Below are 17874 nucleotides of genomic sequence, written 5' to 3'. Positions count from 1 at the left end.
TCCTTCCTGAGCCCCGCCCCTGGGGCGGGGCGGAGCGGGGCGGAGCCTGAAACTGCTGTACCCGGGCAGGTCCTCCCGATTTCCCAGTGCAGTCTCGGGGGATGCTCGCAAGTTTTGATTTTCCACTCTAGAACGGGGTAAGTGGTTTTAAAAGTCTCTCAGGCTGAGGATTTCCCCAGCGCTCGTCCAAAAGGAACCGACTTGGATTTTGGCTGCGTTCCTTTCCTGTGTCCCGTTCTGCCCGAGAACCATGGGATAAGGAGTTTGTGGCCAAAGTTACTCCGCACCTGGGGCTGCAAGTTGATCACCTGTAGGTCACCAGGACAGTTTGACTTACTGGTCCTGAGAGCCCGGTTTTGCTTACTGGCAGGGTCCCACCGCGGGGCGCCCACCCCGCAGCCTCTGCCTGCCTGCCCCCCACTAGATTTCCCCTCGGCCTGGGCTCTGGATTCCTGCGGCCTCTCGCGGCCGCTGTGCCCGGGGCCACTCGTGTTCGGCTTTCCTAGGGCTTCTTCTCTCCGGTCTTTCCTCCTGCTTTGGTGACGTCTTGGAGAGAATTGTGTAGACCCCTTCCACCCCGCCATGACCCTCATCTAGGAGACTCTGCAAAAAACAAAATTCCCTGTTAGCACATCGTTGGGTATTTATACGTTTCTAGAGGAGACTTATCTCAGTGACCAAGGAAGGTGTAGTAATGATTCAACCATTGAAAGGCTAAAGTTTGGACTGATTGTCAGCAACTAGTGGAAATGGCTTCCCATGTGGCACAGTGCTAAAGAATCCGCCTGCCAACACAGGAGAGGTGAGAGAGGCAGTTTTGATTCCTCACTTGGGAAGAGTCCCATAGAGGAGGAAATAGCCGCCCACTCCAGTATTCTTGCCTGGAAAATTCCATGGACAGAGGAGCCTGGCGGGCTACAGCCCACCGGGTCCCCAAGAGTCCCACAGGACTGAGCACAGCACAGCATTAGTGGAAAATGGCTGTGTGATTCCCACTGAAACCGTCGGAACACTCCATGAGTGTCTGGTCAGCAGTAGTAAATCCCAGGGAGCTCTGCGCCCCCAGCGCAGGAGCAGCCTGACCAGTTAGTTCCACCCAATCTTTTCTTCCAAACACCTGCAGGGGGTTAGAATAACTATCTGATCAGTTTCTCCTGCCCTCCTAATCAGAAGTGGGTGCTAAGAGCCAGGCCCAGAAGTAGTATCCTGACAAGGTCATTCAGCTAAGAAGAGACTTTTCTTTGGCTGCTTTTAATTTAAAAATTTTTTTTTCTGGCTTAAGAATAAATATGTTACTATGAGTCATTCTTGATCAACCGTAGCACATTTATAATGTTTGATTCTCTTTCCAAGTTTTTTTTTTTCCTTGTTAGAAATTCTTGAAAAGTAAGAATTTTTTAAAAAATAATATATGTCTTTGCTTTGGCTTTGTGAATCGATCTGTTCATTCTATGCGAGAATATATTTCCAACGTTTTCCCTATCCCTTTAATTTTCATTTAAACCAAACGGGTTCAAGCATAGCTAGAAAAATATCAGTGTTGAAGGAAGAATTTTAAATTCTGTATTTCCTCTATTTGCAAAATATGGTTGGTAACATTTCATAGGTTAAAAAGTAAAACTGAACAATAAACCAAGGTGCTCTGATTGAAAGTTTATATTTGATAAATAGAAAAACCTGCTAAAGTACATTTTAATTAAAAAACACAAGCAGTGTGATGAGCCTGCTGCTGACTGTAAATGATTTACTCTGAATAATAGAGCTTATAGCCTGTCAGGCATGCTCTGAAGCACTCCCCCATGTGCTGCTGCAGTTCATCTTCACAAGGATCCTATGCTAGGGAGCATTGGCCCCATTTTATAGATAGGAAAATTATTATTATTTATTATTATTATAGTTTTCCTAAAAGAATCACATTCTGTGTATCTCTAGTAGATCCCTTAACTTATAGGCGTTTGAAAAATTTCAGACTCAAAGCAGATGTCTTAATCATAAAATATGTAATGCTACCTGCAGGTTAGCTGAATTTCATCTCTCTAGCTCACTCTGTCTCACTATCATCATTATAAATTCTATCTCTAAGAAATTAAATGTCCTCTCTGCCAATATTTCAAAGGTGAGATGAAAAGGATTTTACAGTTAGAGGGGAAAAATGCCCAATAACATTTAAGGTGTTGGGTTTCAGCTCTGCTTCAGTGTGACCCTGGTGAATCTCAACCCCTTAGATGTTTCCTCATCTGTAAGAAGGATGGTGATTTTATTTCCAGTTCTGCATACAATTAAATGGTGGTTTTAGTAACTGTTGCTTCTCTACCTATTGTGAAAATTCTGTAAATGGATGTGAAAGATGTGCTGTTTAGAAGAAATCAGGTATTGCAAGGGTTTAAGAATAATAATTACTATTTTAACAATTTTTTAGCATAGCACCTATATTATGAAGCAAATGATGATCCTGTAGATAGTTGAGGGGGTTCAAAGGCAATGATTGCAGATTGGAGCCTGAGCAATCATAGTGGCAAGGGCTCTTCAGGAAATAAGACCACCAGAAGCAAAGTAGAAGTTAGAGTTGTCAAGGTCATGCCCTGTTTCCTTATGAGCTCCACAGGTTAAGGGGTAGTACTGGGCAAGATCGGGCTGGGGGTGGGTCTTCTAAATCCAGGATTAAGCATGAGTCTCTACCTTCCTTTGTTCTTTTCTTCCAATTTAGCAAATGTCCAGATGCGAGGAAAAAAATGTATGTGCTAGATATTTTTGACAGATCCTATTTCAGGGTAATTTTGCTTTTATTATTGCTACAGTTTTTTGAGGGTACTAGTGATGTCTGTTGGTGAGAAGATAGATGTGAGAGCTTGAAAGAAATAAATAGAGAGGAAGTAAGTAGATATTAAAAATGGAAAGAGAGCTACACCTCTTAACATGGTGTGTGTGCGTGCGCGCATGCACGTGCATTGAGGGGAGATGAAGGCAGAGTGGGGAGAGTCTGGGGCTTGTTATCCTTGCCCTGTGTGCTCTCTGTGTGTGGCACAGTGCCTCCCTTGTAGTTAATGTTCAAAAACGCATGTTGAATGAATAACAACCAATGTTTGGTATTAGTGCTTTGTTTGAATAGTTCTCTGGACTGTGAACTCTTTGAGGTTAAGGACTTGATTTTACAACAGTCCCATAAATATTGTTAAATTAAAGATGACTATAGGATTATAGAACCAAAGATATTTTAATGAATACGAAGTTGGAAAGGAGAAACTAAGGGGGAAAGGAATCATGATATCACTATGTGTAGAAGTAAACATTTGCTAGGTTCTGTGCTTCATACCTACCCTGGCTCTTGCATAGTAACCCTGAGTAGAACTCAGTTTTCAGATGAAGAAGCTCAAAAACAGTGACTGCCTTGCCCAAGGCCACATGGCTAGTAAATGATAGATCTGGGATTCATACTGAGAGCTGTCAGATTCCAAAGCCCGCACTCTTTTCACAACACCATGCTGAAGACAAAAAGGAGAAAAAAAAGAGCTATGTTCTTCTTTTCAGAGTAGAAAACTCTGGTCTGTACAACGTTTTCTTTTTCTGTTTTATTTTCTTTATATATATTTTTGCTTTCAAGTCTTAAGAAATACTCAGCTTGAGTGAAGATACAAATAGAAAGGCAGGAGTGAAACTGCTGGGTAGGTAGGGCATGAGCTGCCTGTTCCCCTGTCCTAGTTCCTGCATGGGCTTCTTACCCATAAGACTGCTCAGCTGCTGTACAGTGCCTGAGGCTTATGCCTGCTTCTGACCCCACCCCTTTTTTCAATAAGAATACTGCCCTTTAGGCTATTTCATTGCTAAACAGCCTTTTAGCAATGGAGAGTTTATTTTCTCTTCTATACTAGGTACTATATTAAATCATTTTGAATAAAGGGTTTTAAAATGGCACCACTCTTGGTTAATTATATCAAGAACTTTCCATTAATAACACCATCAAAGTGCTTTGATTCCCCCCACACATTTAAGGGCATTTTATAGTTAGCATGAGCTTTGTTCCAAGGAGTCCCTTGTTGGGCTTCAGTACACCGAAAGTCTGAATTCTTTCATCTCAAGTCTTAGTTTCTGCAGCTCTTTTTGATGTTTCAGCTGCTTGTGGTTGATGAATATGATTACTCCAGAAGTTAGCAAAGATGTTCCTGGTGGTGGCAGAGTTTAGCAATATGTGGTGTGGTTAATTTCAAGAAATTGTCATAGCAGACAAGCAAAATTATGGAGGTCAGACAAAGCCCTTTCATTACATCTCTATAAATGTAAGATTTCCAGTTACTCTCTATATATATATTCTTTACCTTTCTAAGCTTATTTTAACTGTGAGTTTTCATTTCAATATTTACAATGGTAGAAGAGAAAGGATAACTATAAATTACACTTATGATTTACAGAAGATTACACTCAAAGCAGTTTTTAGCTGTTTATTTTTCTTTGTTAAAATGAATGAACTTCATAAAACTGAATGTTTCAGTGTTGATAAATCTCAAAAACTTAATACTGAGAGGAAAAAGCAAGTTGCAGAATTCAGTACAATGTGATCCACTATGATTATAAACTTTATTTATAAAGTTTAAAAACATGCAAAATAATAACAATAGCACATACTGTTTAACAGTGCAAAGACATGTAGCAGTGGAATTACATCCTGCCTGAGAACGATGAGCTCTGAGTTTATGGGAATAGTCACCTCCTAGAATTGTGGCATAGAAATGGGTCTGGGGACAGTTAGAGGAGGCTTCATTTATATCTATAATACAATGTTTCAGGTTTTTACAGTGGTAAGATTTGTTAAAGCTGGGTAGCAGGTAAATGTTTATTGTATATTTTATATTTCTCTCTATATCTGAAATATAGTCTAACAAAAGAAGATCTGTTTATCTAATGTTAAGAAAACTTACATTAGCTCCTAGAATTTCCAAGATGTTATAGCCCAAGCTTACACAAAGCGAAACCTAAGATAATTGTATCATGCATCGTCTATCCAGATGTTTTTGTTTGTATGTTTGATTCCCTTGTTGAAAGCACTGAATCCCTACAGGAAATAATATGAAGCATTTTGCTTTGTAGCTGAAGGATTTGTAAGATGAAAGGTCCTTAAACATGAAATGAGATCAGTGGTAAGCTCATGATTTAAATTGTTGTTTGAAAAATTGTTTGATCTTCCCCCTCCAGGGGGAAAAACACAGTGATAGCCTAGATACAATATGACAATATGTTATTTTTTTTCCCTTAGTATCTAGATCACCATGGCAACTGGACAGAAGTTGATGAGAGCTATTAGAGTTTTTGAATTTGGTGGACCAGAAGTACTGAAACTCCAGTCGGATGTTGCTGTACCAATTCCAAAAGACCATCAGGTGGAAATCATTACTTAAAAACAGGCAATAATTATACTGAGTGTATGTCTCTAACACATGAAGTTATTGTTTGAAAGAATCATTTATAAAGACATTGCTTTAGGACAGACCCTGGAGAAGGGAATGGCAACCCACTCCAGTATTCTTACCTGGATAATCCCATGAACAGAGGAGTCTGGTGGGCTACAGGCCACAAGGTTACAAAGAGTCAGACACGACTGAGCTACCTTCACTTCACTGTACTGTTTACACCTTAAGCTCTGACAAAGAGAACATATAATTCTAACTAGTGAAGTCAATGTATAAAAAGAAAGAACCTAAGAAAATTTTTGAAGTTGAAAATCATCTGTGTAGTGAAGTAATTGGATTTTTCTGAATGGAATCATGATTATTCAATTACAGTCTTTCATGATCTTTGTTTTATGCATGGGGAGAATAATTTTCTTCTGCATACATGCTCTTTCACATACAAGAGATTTTAAATATAGATTTTAATCATTTCCAGTGACTTTAACAATGTACTTTTTCAATAAACATTGTATATTTTTATTACTGCACCTTCCATCGCTCCCATGTCTAACTTGCTTAGCAAGCCTTATGAGAATTTTTACAGTTTGGTTATGATTTGGCAAAGATTTATTTCTTATAATTTCTTCTCAGTAGACTGCTGTGACAATACAAGCTTTGTCTGATTTCCCCAAGAGGTCCTTTCATCCCTTCTGTCTTTGCACATACTGTTCCTTTAACTTCTTCCATTCTGAAAGATATCTACTCATCCTTTAAGAGCTAGATCAAATACCACTTCCTTCATAAGGCCTCTCCTTACTTTGATAGCAGAAGTATCATCCTATATTAAGGTCAGATGAGCTTCTATAATAGATGTAGCCTCAAAATTTCAATGGTTGGCAGCCTGGATGGGAGGAGAGTTGGGGGAGAATGGATACATGTACATGTATGACTGAGACCCTTTGCTGTTCACCTGAAACTATCACAACATTGTTCATTGACTATACCCCAATACAAAATAAAAAGTTTTAAAAAAAAATTTCAGGGGTTCTCATTCACTAAATTCCACAATTCTAAAATGTCAGTGCATAGAGTTCTCTTCCAAAGTGATTTAGGGACCTGTACTTCTTCTCTTGTGTGGCTCTGCCACCTTCAACACCTGTCTTCTGAGGTCACTAAGAAAGGGTGGAAGCACTATGGACATTGCCTAGGAAGGACTTTGTGGGTCAGTCCTGAAAGTAGCTTTCGTCGCTTATGTTTACATTCGAGTTGACTGCTTATAACTCTGAAGAAACCAGGAAGGAATATTCTTCCTACCTTGCTGTCCAGGAGGAGAAAATAGGTTTGATGAGCATGTAGAGGTCTCTGCACACATCCCCTCGGATATCTCGACCACTATTTTCCCCAGATGTGTTTAGTATAGCACATAAACCATTCTGTCTTATCTTTTTATTTATATGGTGATTTCTAAAACTAGAATGTGAGCTCACTGAAGGCAGGGTTTTCCTCTCTTTTTGTAGCTCCCATGATCACTCCACTCCAGTCCGATGATAATGCTGAATGAATGCCTAACTACTCTGTATGAACTGAAGTCCATTGTCATTGCAGGTTCTCATCAAAGTCGAAGCATGTGGTGTGAACCCAGTGGACACATACATTCGCTCTGGCACTCATAGTGTAAAACCACTACTACCTTATACTCCTGGCTTTGATGTGGCTGGGATAATAGAAGCTGTTGGGGAGAGTGTATCTGCTTTCAAGGTATTACATTTTTAATTATTTCTGCTTTAGCTTAATATGTATATTTTTTAACATTTTGACATAGTTTTAAAATGTGTTTGTATTTAAGTCTTTAAAAGGCCCAGTGACACAATTTCTGCCACTTGGGGGACTCCTCTAGTCAAAAAAGAAATTGCCTTTTATCCAGGGACCTTGCTTGTTTGCATTGTTGGGAATAAGTGTTGGGTAATTTCTGTGTCTCCACATCCCCGTAGAATTGAACTGTGATCCTTTGATTTAACAGAAATACTTAAGGCAAGAATATAATAAGTAAGAAAATTATACTGTTTCCTAACTCTTGATAATACTCAGCCAACATAGTTTTTTCTTTTTTTTTCCTTCTATAAAATTTAGTTCCACAAAATAAAGGGAAGGCTAATTCTTTTGAATAATAAGTAAAAGATGAACAAATGCAAGGTCAACTATACATTTTTGGAGCTATGATTCAGACCAAGGTGGCTGAGTCAATGTAGATGTTATGAGTTATGATCAGAGCTTTTGTTATTTATGTGCAAAAAGATATAAAAAACCTAGATAGCATATTCACGTTCTAGCATCTGTCTTCATCATTCCTTGACCTGCTCAACTGTGGCAGCACATTTACCAAAATTGAACTGAGCGAAGATTAACAGGGTCTGGCCTAGGAAGCCAGGAAAATTCCTTTTGCCTTCTACTCCCCTGCCTATGGCAGTCCAGCTACTGCCCTCGCCTCTCCACTGAGATGATGTTTACTAATGTCGCTAATGGCCTCTATGTTGCTGAAGCTAATGGGTCCTTTTATGTTATTATCTGTCTTGACTTCTCTGGGACATTTGACACTCTGAGGCACTTACTTTTTCTTAAAAAAAAAAAAAAAACTTCAGCTCCTGTAACATTATATTCTCCAGGTCTCCCCTCACCCCCACCTCCTGTTCCTCTCTGAGCATCCTTTTTCAAGCTTCTTTTTCTCTGGATGTTCCTCACATCTTGGTGTTGCCCAGTGCCCACTGACCCTATGTAGACTCTGCCTTTTGTATTATCTGCCTTCTTCATGATGGGCTCGTATGCTCTCAGTTTCCATGATTTAGTGTGATATCTTTAGCTTAGGAGCTGGACCTGTTCTTTCCAAATATGGTGGCCACTAGCCACATGTGGCTGTTTGAAATTCAAATTCAATTAAAATTAAAAATTCTATTCTTCCATTGCTTAATAGAGCCAAGTGTCTAGTGGCCACCGTTGGACAGTGCAGATGGGGAGCGTTTACATCATCACAGAAAGTTGTGTTGCAAGGCCCACATCAGCAAACTCGAGGAACCTCTTACTCACGTCTACAACTGAGCTTCTCTTTCTCCCAGTGGACCTGCTGCTCGCGTGGGACTGTCTTGGTGACATCTGGGGTCTGAGGCTTATCTATCCCTCACTCTGCTCTCCCTGACTGCCACTTGGGGGACTGTTTTCTCTCTCTTTTCCTCCCCACTGTAGTGTAGTTCTGGTTATCTTACATAGTCGCTTATCTGGATTTTTATAACAGACACTTAACTTACCACCCTCACTCCTAGTACCTCAAATCTATCCTAGCTCTATAAGGAGTTATTTTCTAAAATGTAATTTAGATTGTTTTACACTATGTTTCATATCTTGTATCAGTTCTTTATAGATTTCAGGGTATTGCTGGAATGCTTATGTTACAAAAGAAGACTGTTTCGTGGTCTTTCTCCTACCCATCTTTCCATTCTTATCTCCCATTCCTTCTCACTCTGTAGTTTATCCTTGAGTAATAACTGCTTGTTCTTCCCTGCATGTCCCATGCTCTTTCATCTCTGTGTCTTTGTATTGGTTCTTCTATGTGACAGAACTAAATCAAAGCCTGTAAACATGGGTTCAGGGGCTTTTACCCTCCAGCTTTCATTTCTTTTCATTTTTATCTCCCAAAACTGTTATATTCCACATATTAAACTACTTATTCCTTGGGAATGCATGCTGGTGATTTCTCAGCACCTATTCCTATCACTGTTCCCTGACTTAACTTTGTTTCCTTTATCGCTAGCATCTCTTCCCACTTCCAGTTTTCAAGATCTTGTCCTATCTTTCAAAGTGAAAGTGAAAAAGTTGCTCAGTTGTGTCTGACTCTTTGCAACCCCATGGACTATACAGGCCAGAATAATGGAGTGGGTAGCCTTTCCCTTCTCCAGGGGATTGTCCCAACCCAGGGATCGAACCTAGGTCTCCCACATTGCAGGCGGATTCTTTACCAGCTGAGCCACAAGGGAAGCCCCTTATCTTTCAAGACCTAACTCAAGTACTAGTTTCTCAGTCAAGCTGTTCTTGATTCCCTCAACTTTGAAATAGTTCTTTCTTTTTCTTGTACCTATCTTTGATGGCTCATCAGATTTACCTTGCTGTAAAATTCTCTCTCTCCTTTTTTCCCCTCTTCCTAGAGTTTAAGAAGCTTGAGATTAGGGAGAATGTCTTGCTGTTAATATCCATCACAGAACTAAAAGTACTGCTTTTCATAGTGAATTCTTAAACAGGTTGGGATTATATTGAAATCAATGCAGTGTGCTTTTAATCTGATGTTAGTCATACTTGACCGTTTGCAGGCAACACTGTTAAGCAGTGATGCTTGTCTTTGACTCCCGGGTGCCCTTGGAAACTTTTCTGTCTCTACCTCACCCTATAATGTTGTATTATAGGGCAAATTTAAGTGTATTGAGAGTTACTGCCTTAATGTTTTGCTTATTCCAAGGACTATTTACTTTTTTTTTTTTTTTTAATTGAAGAAACAGGATTTAGAAAAGGTGCTTGTACTGGGCAGTCTAATTTCCTTGGTGTACAGGCCACATGGAGCCAGCCTGTAGTGCGTGCATAGTGCCTTTCCTTACCCTCAGTTACACATCTGCCTTCCAGTAGTGAGGACCCAGCAGGAGTTTATGGAGAGTTTGTTATATGTTTCCGGTGCTGCAACAGGTCAGGACATTTTCCTGGCTCATCTTTGTTGTCGGGATCCAGGCAGAGTTGCCTGCCTTTTGGTCCATGTGTGAAAAATTAGGGAAATGCGGGAACAAACCTACAGAAAGGATTTAGAACAGGTGTTTGGAAGAAACCTTACATTGTATTTGTTTCTTCTCCCCAGTATTTTGGATAAAAAACGTTTATGTTAACTACCATTTATTAACTGCTTGATCTGAGCAAATTACTGAACTTATTTACACCTTCATTTCCTCATCTTTGAAGTGGGATTATCTAAAGGGAGGTAATGAAAGTTTTCCTCATAGACTGTTGTGAAGATCAAATTAGATACCACTCATTAGACACTTAATGCTGTGCCTTGCACAGCAAGCCGTCAATAAAGGTAAGTTATCATCATAATCTTTAGACCATTCTGGACATTCTCTCTTTTCTTATTTTTCCTATTTCCCTTGATTTTTCTTCTTCTAGTTTCCATTAATAAAACATTTAAAAATGTTCCATATTTTGAAGTTGTTTTTATGAGATCTTAGGATGTAGACAACAATATATAAATACTCCTTTTATTTCTTGTTATAAATGTTGCATTCTAAAGGGTTACACCCATGTTGACAACCTTTTTAATCCCTGAAGCATTTATTAATTTATTGCTTTCCCCAGAAAGGTGACAGAGTTTTCACTACCAGGACGATCTCTGGGGGCTATGCTGAGTATGCTCTGGCAGCGGATCACACTGTTTACACACTGCCAGAAAAACTGGATTTTAAACAAGGAGCTGCCATCGGCATCCCATACTTTACTGCTTATCGAGCTCTGCTTCACAGGTAATAACACACTCTGTCAGCTATATAACCAGCACCAGAGGAGGGCGATATTAATTGGAGGAAGGTAATATATAATTTATGCTTCCTACCACCCATCTACCCATTGGTCATTTTTGGTTCCCATTGAGTTAAGGTTTATGGAGCGGAAACTCTGCTAATTTGGTAGATTGTTCTAATCACTGAAGAAAAAAAGACAAGAACAGCAAAACCCCATCTTTGTCTTCAAGATGCTCATAGTCTAGTAAGGGAGAGAGACATAAGAGTAATAATACTGATATATAATGTGGAAAGGACAGCGGTAGAGATGTGCATAGGGATTTACGGGATCACAAGGGACATGCCTGTGGTAATGAGGTCAGGCTTCCTGGCAAGGCATAAGTCTTGGATTATTTTAAAGCCATGGTTCAAAAATCTCATTATCCAGCTCCAGAAACTAATTGCTGCAACTTTAAAGTACAGTGGCTCTACCCTAGTCCCCCTGGTCAGTTTCCATGGCTGATACCTGAGAATCTATGTCTTAATCAAATTCCCTAGGTATTTGAAAAGCATCAGAGAGCATTATCCTGGGGAAGGGTAGCTGGGAATAGGGAGGGTATTCTAGAGAATGGGAAGAGCTGGTGTGGGGAGCAAACATCGGGGTATCTGGGGAGAAGAGCTATAGCAGTTTGCTTTTGTTAGAAGATTTCAAGGCAAAGAGTGGTGAAGAATAAAGTTGGAACATAGTAATCTCTCAGTAAGTGTTAGCTGTCATTATCAAATAGGTGCACCTCAGATTGTAAAACACTAGATTTAGTGCTCACATATTGTTCTGTAAGGTCTTGGGGGTCATGTAGTATTTTATTCAGGAGAATGATATTGTCATATCTGTGTTTTATTAGGATCACCCATCTGCTATGGGAAGGATGGATGTTATGACAAGAGTGGAGAAAGACATGGGAGAATCTTATAGAAGTACCCTCTGGACATTATTAATACTTAAGGGCCAGAGCAAGGCTCATGGTAGAGGTGGGGAGGAAAGGATAACTATTTAGGGGGTAAAATCAGAAATAATTGGGAACTATTTGCATGTGGAGAATGAGGAAGAGAAAGAGCTTAAGAATACTTACAGCTTTATAACGGGTAATGTTTGACTTGACAAAGAGAAGGAGGGAAAAGTTTCAGAAGGAAACTGAGTTCAGTTTTGGTCATGAAACTGAGACAGACATCATCATGGAGAAGTCCAGCAGCCTGTTGGATGAAAGAGTCTGAAACTCAAAGGCTGGAGCTTTAAATTTGGGGCTGTCAGCATGTGGTAAGAGCTGACGAAGTGAAAATCACTGAAATTCCTCAGGGAGTGAGAACACCAGTGCAGAGAGACTGGAGCTGTACTGAGCATTAGTAGTTAGCATGTGGTCAGAGGTAGGGGACAGAGTCCTGAGAGAGGCAAAGGGAGGGTAACCCAAGGCCAAGAGTCTAGAGGTCACTGAGTCTGCTAAACATCTGTAACCCGTGCGTGTTGAAGCCAGGAAGGCCTCAGTTTAAGTACTGTCTCCACCTACTACTAGTCAAGTTGCTTTCCTGTCTCAACTGTAGTTTACTGACTTGAAAAATACAGATAATAATAGAAAGCACCTTGGGGTGTGGTAGAATTAGATGAGGTAACGCTTATAAAGCTGTTCAGTTCAGTTCAGTTGCTCAGTCATGTCCGACTCTTTGTGACCCCATGAATCGCAGCACGCCAGGCCTCCCTATCTATCACCAACTCCGAGAGTCTATCCAAACCCATGTCCATTGAGCTGGTGATGCCATCCAACCATCTCATCCTCTGTCGTCCCCTTCTCCTCCTGCCCTCAATCTTTCCCATCATCAGGGTCTTTTTCAAGGAGTCAGTTCTTCCCATCAGGTGGCCAAAGTATTGGAGTTTCAGCTTCAGCATCAGTCCTTCCAATGAACACCCAGGACTGATCTCCTTTAGGATGGATTGGTTGGATCTCCTTGCAGTCCAAGGGACTCTCAAGAGTCTTCTCCAACACCACAGTTCAAAAGCATCAATTCTTCAGCGCTCAGCTTTCTTCACGGTCCAACTCTCACACCCGTAAATGACCAGTGGAAAAAACATAGCCTTGATTAGATGGACCTTTGTTGGCAAAGTAATGTCTCTGCTTTTGAATATGCTATCTAGGTTGGTCATAACTTTTCTCCCAAGGAGTAAGCGTCTTTTAATTTCATGGCCAAGGTCACCATCTGCAGTGATTTTGGAGCCCCCCAAAATAAAGTCTGACACTGTTTCCACTGTTTCCCCATCTATTTCCCATGAAGTGATGGGACCAGATGCCATGATCTTCATTTTCTGAATGTTGAGTTTTAAGCCAACTTTTTCACTCTCCTCTTTCACTTTCATTAAGAGGCTTTTTAGTTCCTCTTCAGTTTCTGCCATAAGGGTGGTGTCATCTGCATATCTGAGGTTATTGATATTTCTCCAGGCAATCCTGATTCCAGCTTGTGCTTCCTCTAAACCAGTGTTTCTCATGATGTGCTCTGCATAGAAGTTAAATAAGCAGGGTGACAATATACAGCCTTGACGAACCAGTCTGTTGTTCCATATCCAGTTCTAACTGTTGCTTCCTGACCCGCATATATAAAGCTGTTAGTACGCGAATAGTACAGAGCAAGTGCTCAGTTAGCGTGGGTGGTGGTAGGGGTGGTAGCTGATGTTGCTACCAAGAAGGGAAGCTAGCTGTCAGTGCAGCAGTGAGGACTGTTTGGGAACAAAATAACAGCCAGGCTTAGTGATAGGAGGTCAGTGGTGGCTTTTGTCAGATCACTTTCAGTAGAGTGATGGAGCAAAGCTTGAATGAATGGGTTGAGAAAGGAAAAGGAAATCGATTCTTGAATGGAGACTACTCTTAAAAAGCGGGGAGACAGGCAGAAAGAGGTAGGAAAACTACTTGAAGAGAGTGTGGGAACAAAAGGTTTTTTTTTTTTTTAAGATGGACAGGACTTGGTTATTTTTATAGCTAAGAAAGGATGTAGCCGAAATAGACAGATGGGAAGCTTGGAGAAGAGGGCAGAATAGTAGATGTAACAAGATCCCGTGCTGGGCAAGGATTGGACTTAGCACAGAGCTAGAGAGATTGGCTTCTGATCAAAAGGACAACTCACCTGTCAAACCTGGCAGAGGCAGTGAGAGAGTCAATTCCTAGGCAGGTTGATAAGAAGTCCCGGGGTCCCCAAGGAGAGAAGGGTCTGGAATGCTCAAGGAGGAGGAAAGGACAAACTTTTTTTTCCTCTACATTCCTTGGTCTTAGTCACATAAATCATGTTTTTATCTTTAAGCTTTGAACTGATGATTACACAAAAAACAATTCAGTTTAAACTCTGTACTAAGGGTTATATAACAAAAATGTATCCTGCTTGAGGACAGTTTCTGGAAAAAACCTGGCTAATCCTGTTATCTTAAAATGTAAATTATGGGAGTGGGTCTAGTAAGATCTTTGCAATCTCCAGACATTCTTTTGATTCATTGTAATAACTAATTAAAAAGTATATAATTCCATTGCTAACACTAGGGAGGGGCACTCTTTCTGCCCCTGTCAGAAGCTTTCTCCATCTCTTTTATGCTTTAATAAAACTTCATTACACAAAAGCTCTGAGCAATCAAGTCTCGTCTCTAGCCCTGGATTGAATTCTTCTCCAGAGGCCAAGAATCCCAGCGTCTTTTGTGGTTCAACAGCAACCTTTCAGCATTGGTGTACTTAATGGAAAGTTTGTGGGCAGGGAGGTGAGGCATTGAAGGAGCTCATATGTGATTGCTTCATTTTCATAACTAAATAGGAAGCAAAGTGACCTTTTGAGAATCAGAACTGTAGTGGTACCAAAATGCATGGTCATGTGATTTTTTTCTTAGGGTATTTAACCATTTGGATACATTATCCGGGGAAAGTAGACCATAATATTAATCCAGGGCTGGAATATCAGTGGCAAATTGAAAGAGCACAAAGGAAATGGGAACACTGGAGAGAAAGAAGGAAGTTGGGGTAATGGCCCATGGCATCCAGGCTGATGGGAGTGTGGCAGGAGCAGCAAGAGGGCAGAAAAGGAGCAGACAGCAAGCTCTGTGAAGCCAAAGGAAAGGTTTTGAGGGAATATGTGGTTACAGAATCAACAGGAGATCAAGACTGGTTATTAGTGTCTGATATTCCTCAGGTAGAATGGTTAGGGATGACTGCTAGGTATGGGAAGAGAGTGGTAGAAGTAGAGGAGAATTCAGGAATTGTGAGTTTTCTTCCCATGAATGTTGAAATCTCTCAGGTTGGGACTGGATTTGGGGTGGAAGAAGAAACCTATCGGAAGCTCCAGTACTTTGGCCACCTCATGCAAAGAGCTGATTCATTGGAAAACACCCTGATGCTGGGAAAGATTGAGGGCAGGAGGAGAAGGGGATAACAGAGGACGAGATGGTTGGATGTCATCACTGACTCAATGGACATGAGTTTGAGCAAACTCCAGGAGATAGTGAAGGACAGGGAAGCCTGGCACGTCACAGACAATAGGGTCACAAAGAGTTGGACATGACTTAGCAACTGAACAACAAGGAAACCTATGAGCCAGGTCCTAGGCTTCAGTGACTAGGAGGGGGTAACACAGCAGCACGGAAAGCCAGGCCACATGCTCCAACCCTGCTACAGGCCCCGGGGCAGAGGACCATTAGTGTTCTCCAGAGAAGCAGAACCAGCAGAATGTGTATATTGAGGGATGGAGTCCTACTGAGTCTAAAGTCAGTAGAGAGACCAGCAGGCTGGAGAGCCTGAGAAGAGCAGCTGTTCAAGTTTAGAGATAGTCTGCTGTCAGAATTTCTTGCTCTAGGAAAAGTCTGTCTTTGTTTTATTAAGACCTTCAAGTGGCCAGGCCAATCTACACTATGGAAGATAATCTGCTTTATTCAAAGTCTCCTGACTTAAACATTAATCTTATCCAGAATAGCACCTACACAGATATATCCAGAATGTTTGACCCATATCCAGCACCATGGCCCAGCCAAGCTGACACTCAAACTTAACCATAACAGTGACTACACGAGGATAGAAGGAAGGTAGCCATGGAGACCCAGTAGACAGTTTGCCTGCTTTTTCTCCACCTGCTGCAGGCCCAGAGGTTTAGGACAATGTAGTTAGTGTGTGGAGACTTGTTTATAAGATTTAGAAAAAATCACTGGAAGTATTTCATGACCCAGAGTATAACATTGGTAATCCTATTTCCTTAAATTTGTATTTTACTTTTTAAAATGTCCAAGTGTTTTGATAATAGCTGTCTCAGTTTATCACTCCAAACCCTCAGTTTAACTCACTGTGCTCAACCCCCCATCTCCAAGCGAGCATGTTGGAGAAACTTCATTTACTGACTCACAGCTGCCGTTTGTCAGCTGTTGGCACACGGCCTTGAGCAGGACTCTGGGTGACTGTGTTCTCACTCCCAGATTGAACAGGATATCTGTACAGGGTGGTGTGATTTAGTTGCTAAGTTGTGTCAGACCCTTTGCGACCCCATGGACTGTATAGCCCACCAGGTTCCTCTGTCCATGGGATTTTCCAGGTGAGACTCTTGGAGTGGGTTTCCATTCCTTCTCCACTCTACAGGGTGACCACCCTCTATTGTCCTGGTAAACAAGGGATCCTCACTGAGAGATCCGGACCACACGGCCGTTGCTGGCCTGTGACGTCAGCATTTGTCCATGTGACATGATAAAGCATCACTGTGTCTTGCTGCATGTTTTTGTTTTCAGTGTAATAGAAAAGGAGTGGGTGAACCAGAGGTCAAAAGAATATGTCATTTTACCAGAGGCTCTGGGCATTTTAGGGGGTGGTAGGGGAACCTGTGTGACAGGACTTGTTATGTTTCTTACTCTCTTCCCATCGCTGACTCAGCATTGGTTTCTGAAACAAGGGCTTGGAGGCTGTGCAGCCAGGTGTTGAAAAGCATGGAGAAGGAAGAGAGTAGCTGCTGCATTTACTCAGGTGTGAGTCTGAACCATGGAATAAAGACTGAGCTATAATGACCCTTTTTGAGACACTTTCTGTGGGAATGAATGGGAGACTCCAGTTCTTCCAGGTGAAGCAATTTCCCTTGACACATTCACAAAACCTCTTAGCAGGTAGCACAATTATGATCCTGGCACCCCAACAATATCTGGCACATGGTTGACTCCCAGTAGACATTTGTTGAATGAATAAATGAATTGAATGTTTTCTTCTATCTGTGGCTCTAAAGAACCATTGTTTGAGTCTGGGGAGTGTGGAGAATATCTCGGGTTGTCTATCAGGATGAGTTTCCTCTTTGGGTAACTGTTGGTTGACATGAAGGTAGAATTTTCTTAAGAATTATTACAAACACTGAGCTTAATTAGCTCCAAAGTAAGGCGATGAACCTGTGCTTTCTTTTTCAGCGCCTGTGTGAAACCTGGAGAAAGTGTTCTGGTTCATGGAGCTAGTGGAGGAGTAAGTATTTTTTTCTTTTAAGTTTTTTGCCTTTTTTTTAAGAGGTTATGTTTGTGGGTTTCACATTATATTTCTTTAAGTTGCTTTTAAAAACCAAATTTATAAATATAGTCAAGGGTGATGACTTTTCTTCTTTTTGTAGTGAGACTTTAGATTCTGTCTTCTGAAGGTGATTCCCCATCATATTCGTTTAGCATTTCTTGGTTAATATATTCAACAGATTACCCGATCATAAATGTATGCATTCGGTTTTCCACCTGTGTTGGGTATGGACCAAGATAAACGGGCTTTGTTTTTCTTTTCAAGAAGTGAATGTTATAAGAATATTTATTTAGAATTTTATACAGTTCTTTAAGGTTAATATAAATTCCACATCCCCTTAGATAAGAAAACTAAGGCTCATTAAAGCTTTGCCTCTGCTGCCCCAGACAGCGCTGCAAAGCCACACTGTGGGTTCTTCATCCTTGCTAGCTC

General features: G+C 40.9%; 1 protein-coding gene across 1 annotated transcript in view; it reads left to right on the top strand.

Annotated features, from left to right (window-relative positions):
* Positions 20–17874, top strand: part of CRYZ (crystallin zeta) — a 28533-nt gene continuing 10678 nt past the window's right edge. The window contains exons 1-5 of the mRNA XM_005678257.3: positions 20–137; positions 5249–5372; positions 6987–7139; positions 10764–10927; positions 17349–17400. Of these exons, the coding sequence (XP_005678314.1) occupies positions 5262–5372; positions 6987–7139; positions 10764–10927; positions 17349–17400 (480 nt within the window). The 5' untranslated portion in view covers positions 20–137; positions 5249–5261. The remainder of the gene's footprint in view (positions 138–5248; positions 5373–6986; positions 7140–10763; positions 10928–17348; positions 17401–17874) is intronic.

The sequence above is a fragment of the Capra hircus genome, chromosome 3 (genome assembly GCF_001704415.2).
Source record: "Capra hircus breed San Clemente chromosome 3, ASM170441v1, whole genome shotgun sequence".
NCBI lineage: Eukaryota > Metazoa > Chordata > Mammalia > Artiodactyla > Bovidae > Capra > Capra hircus.
This window is presented reverse-complemented; position numbering and strand designations above follow the sequence as displayed.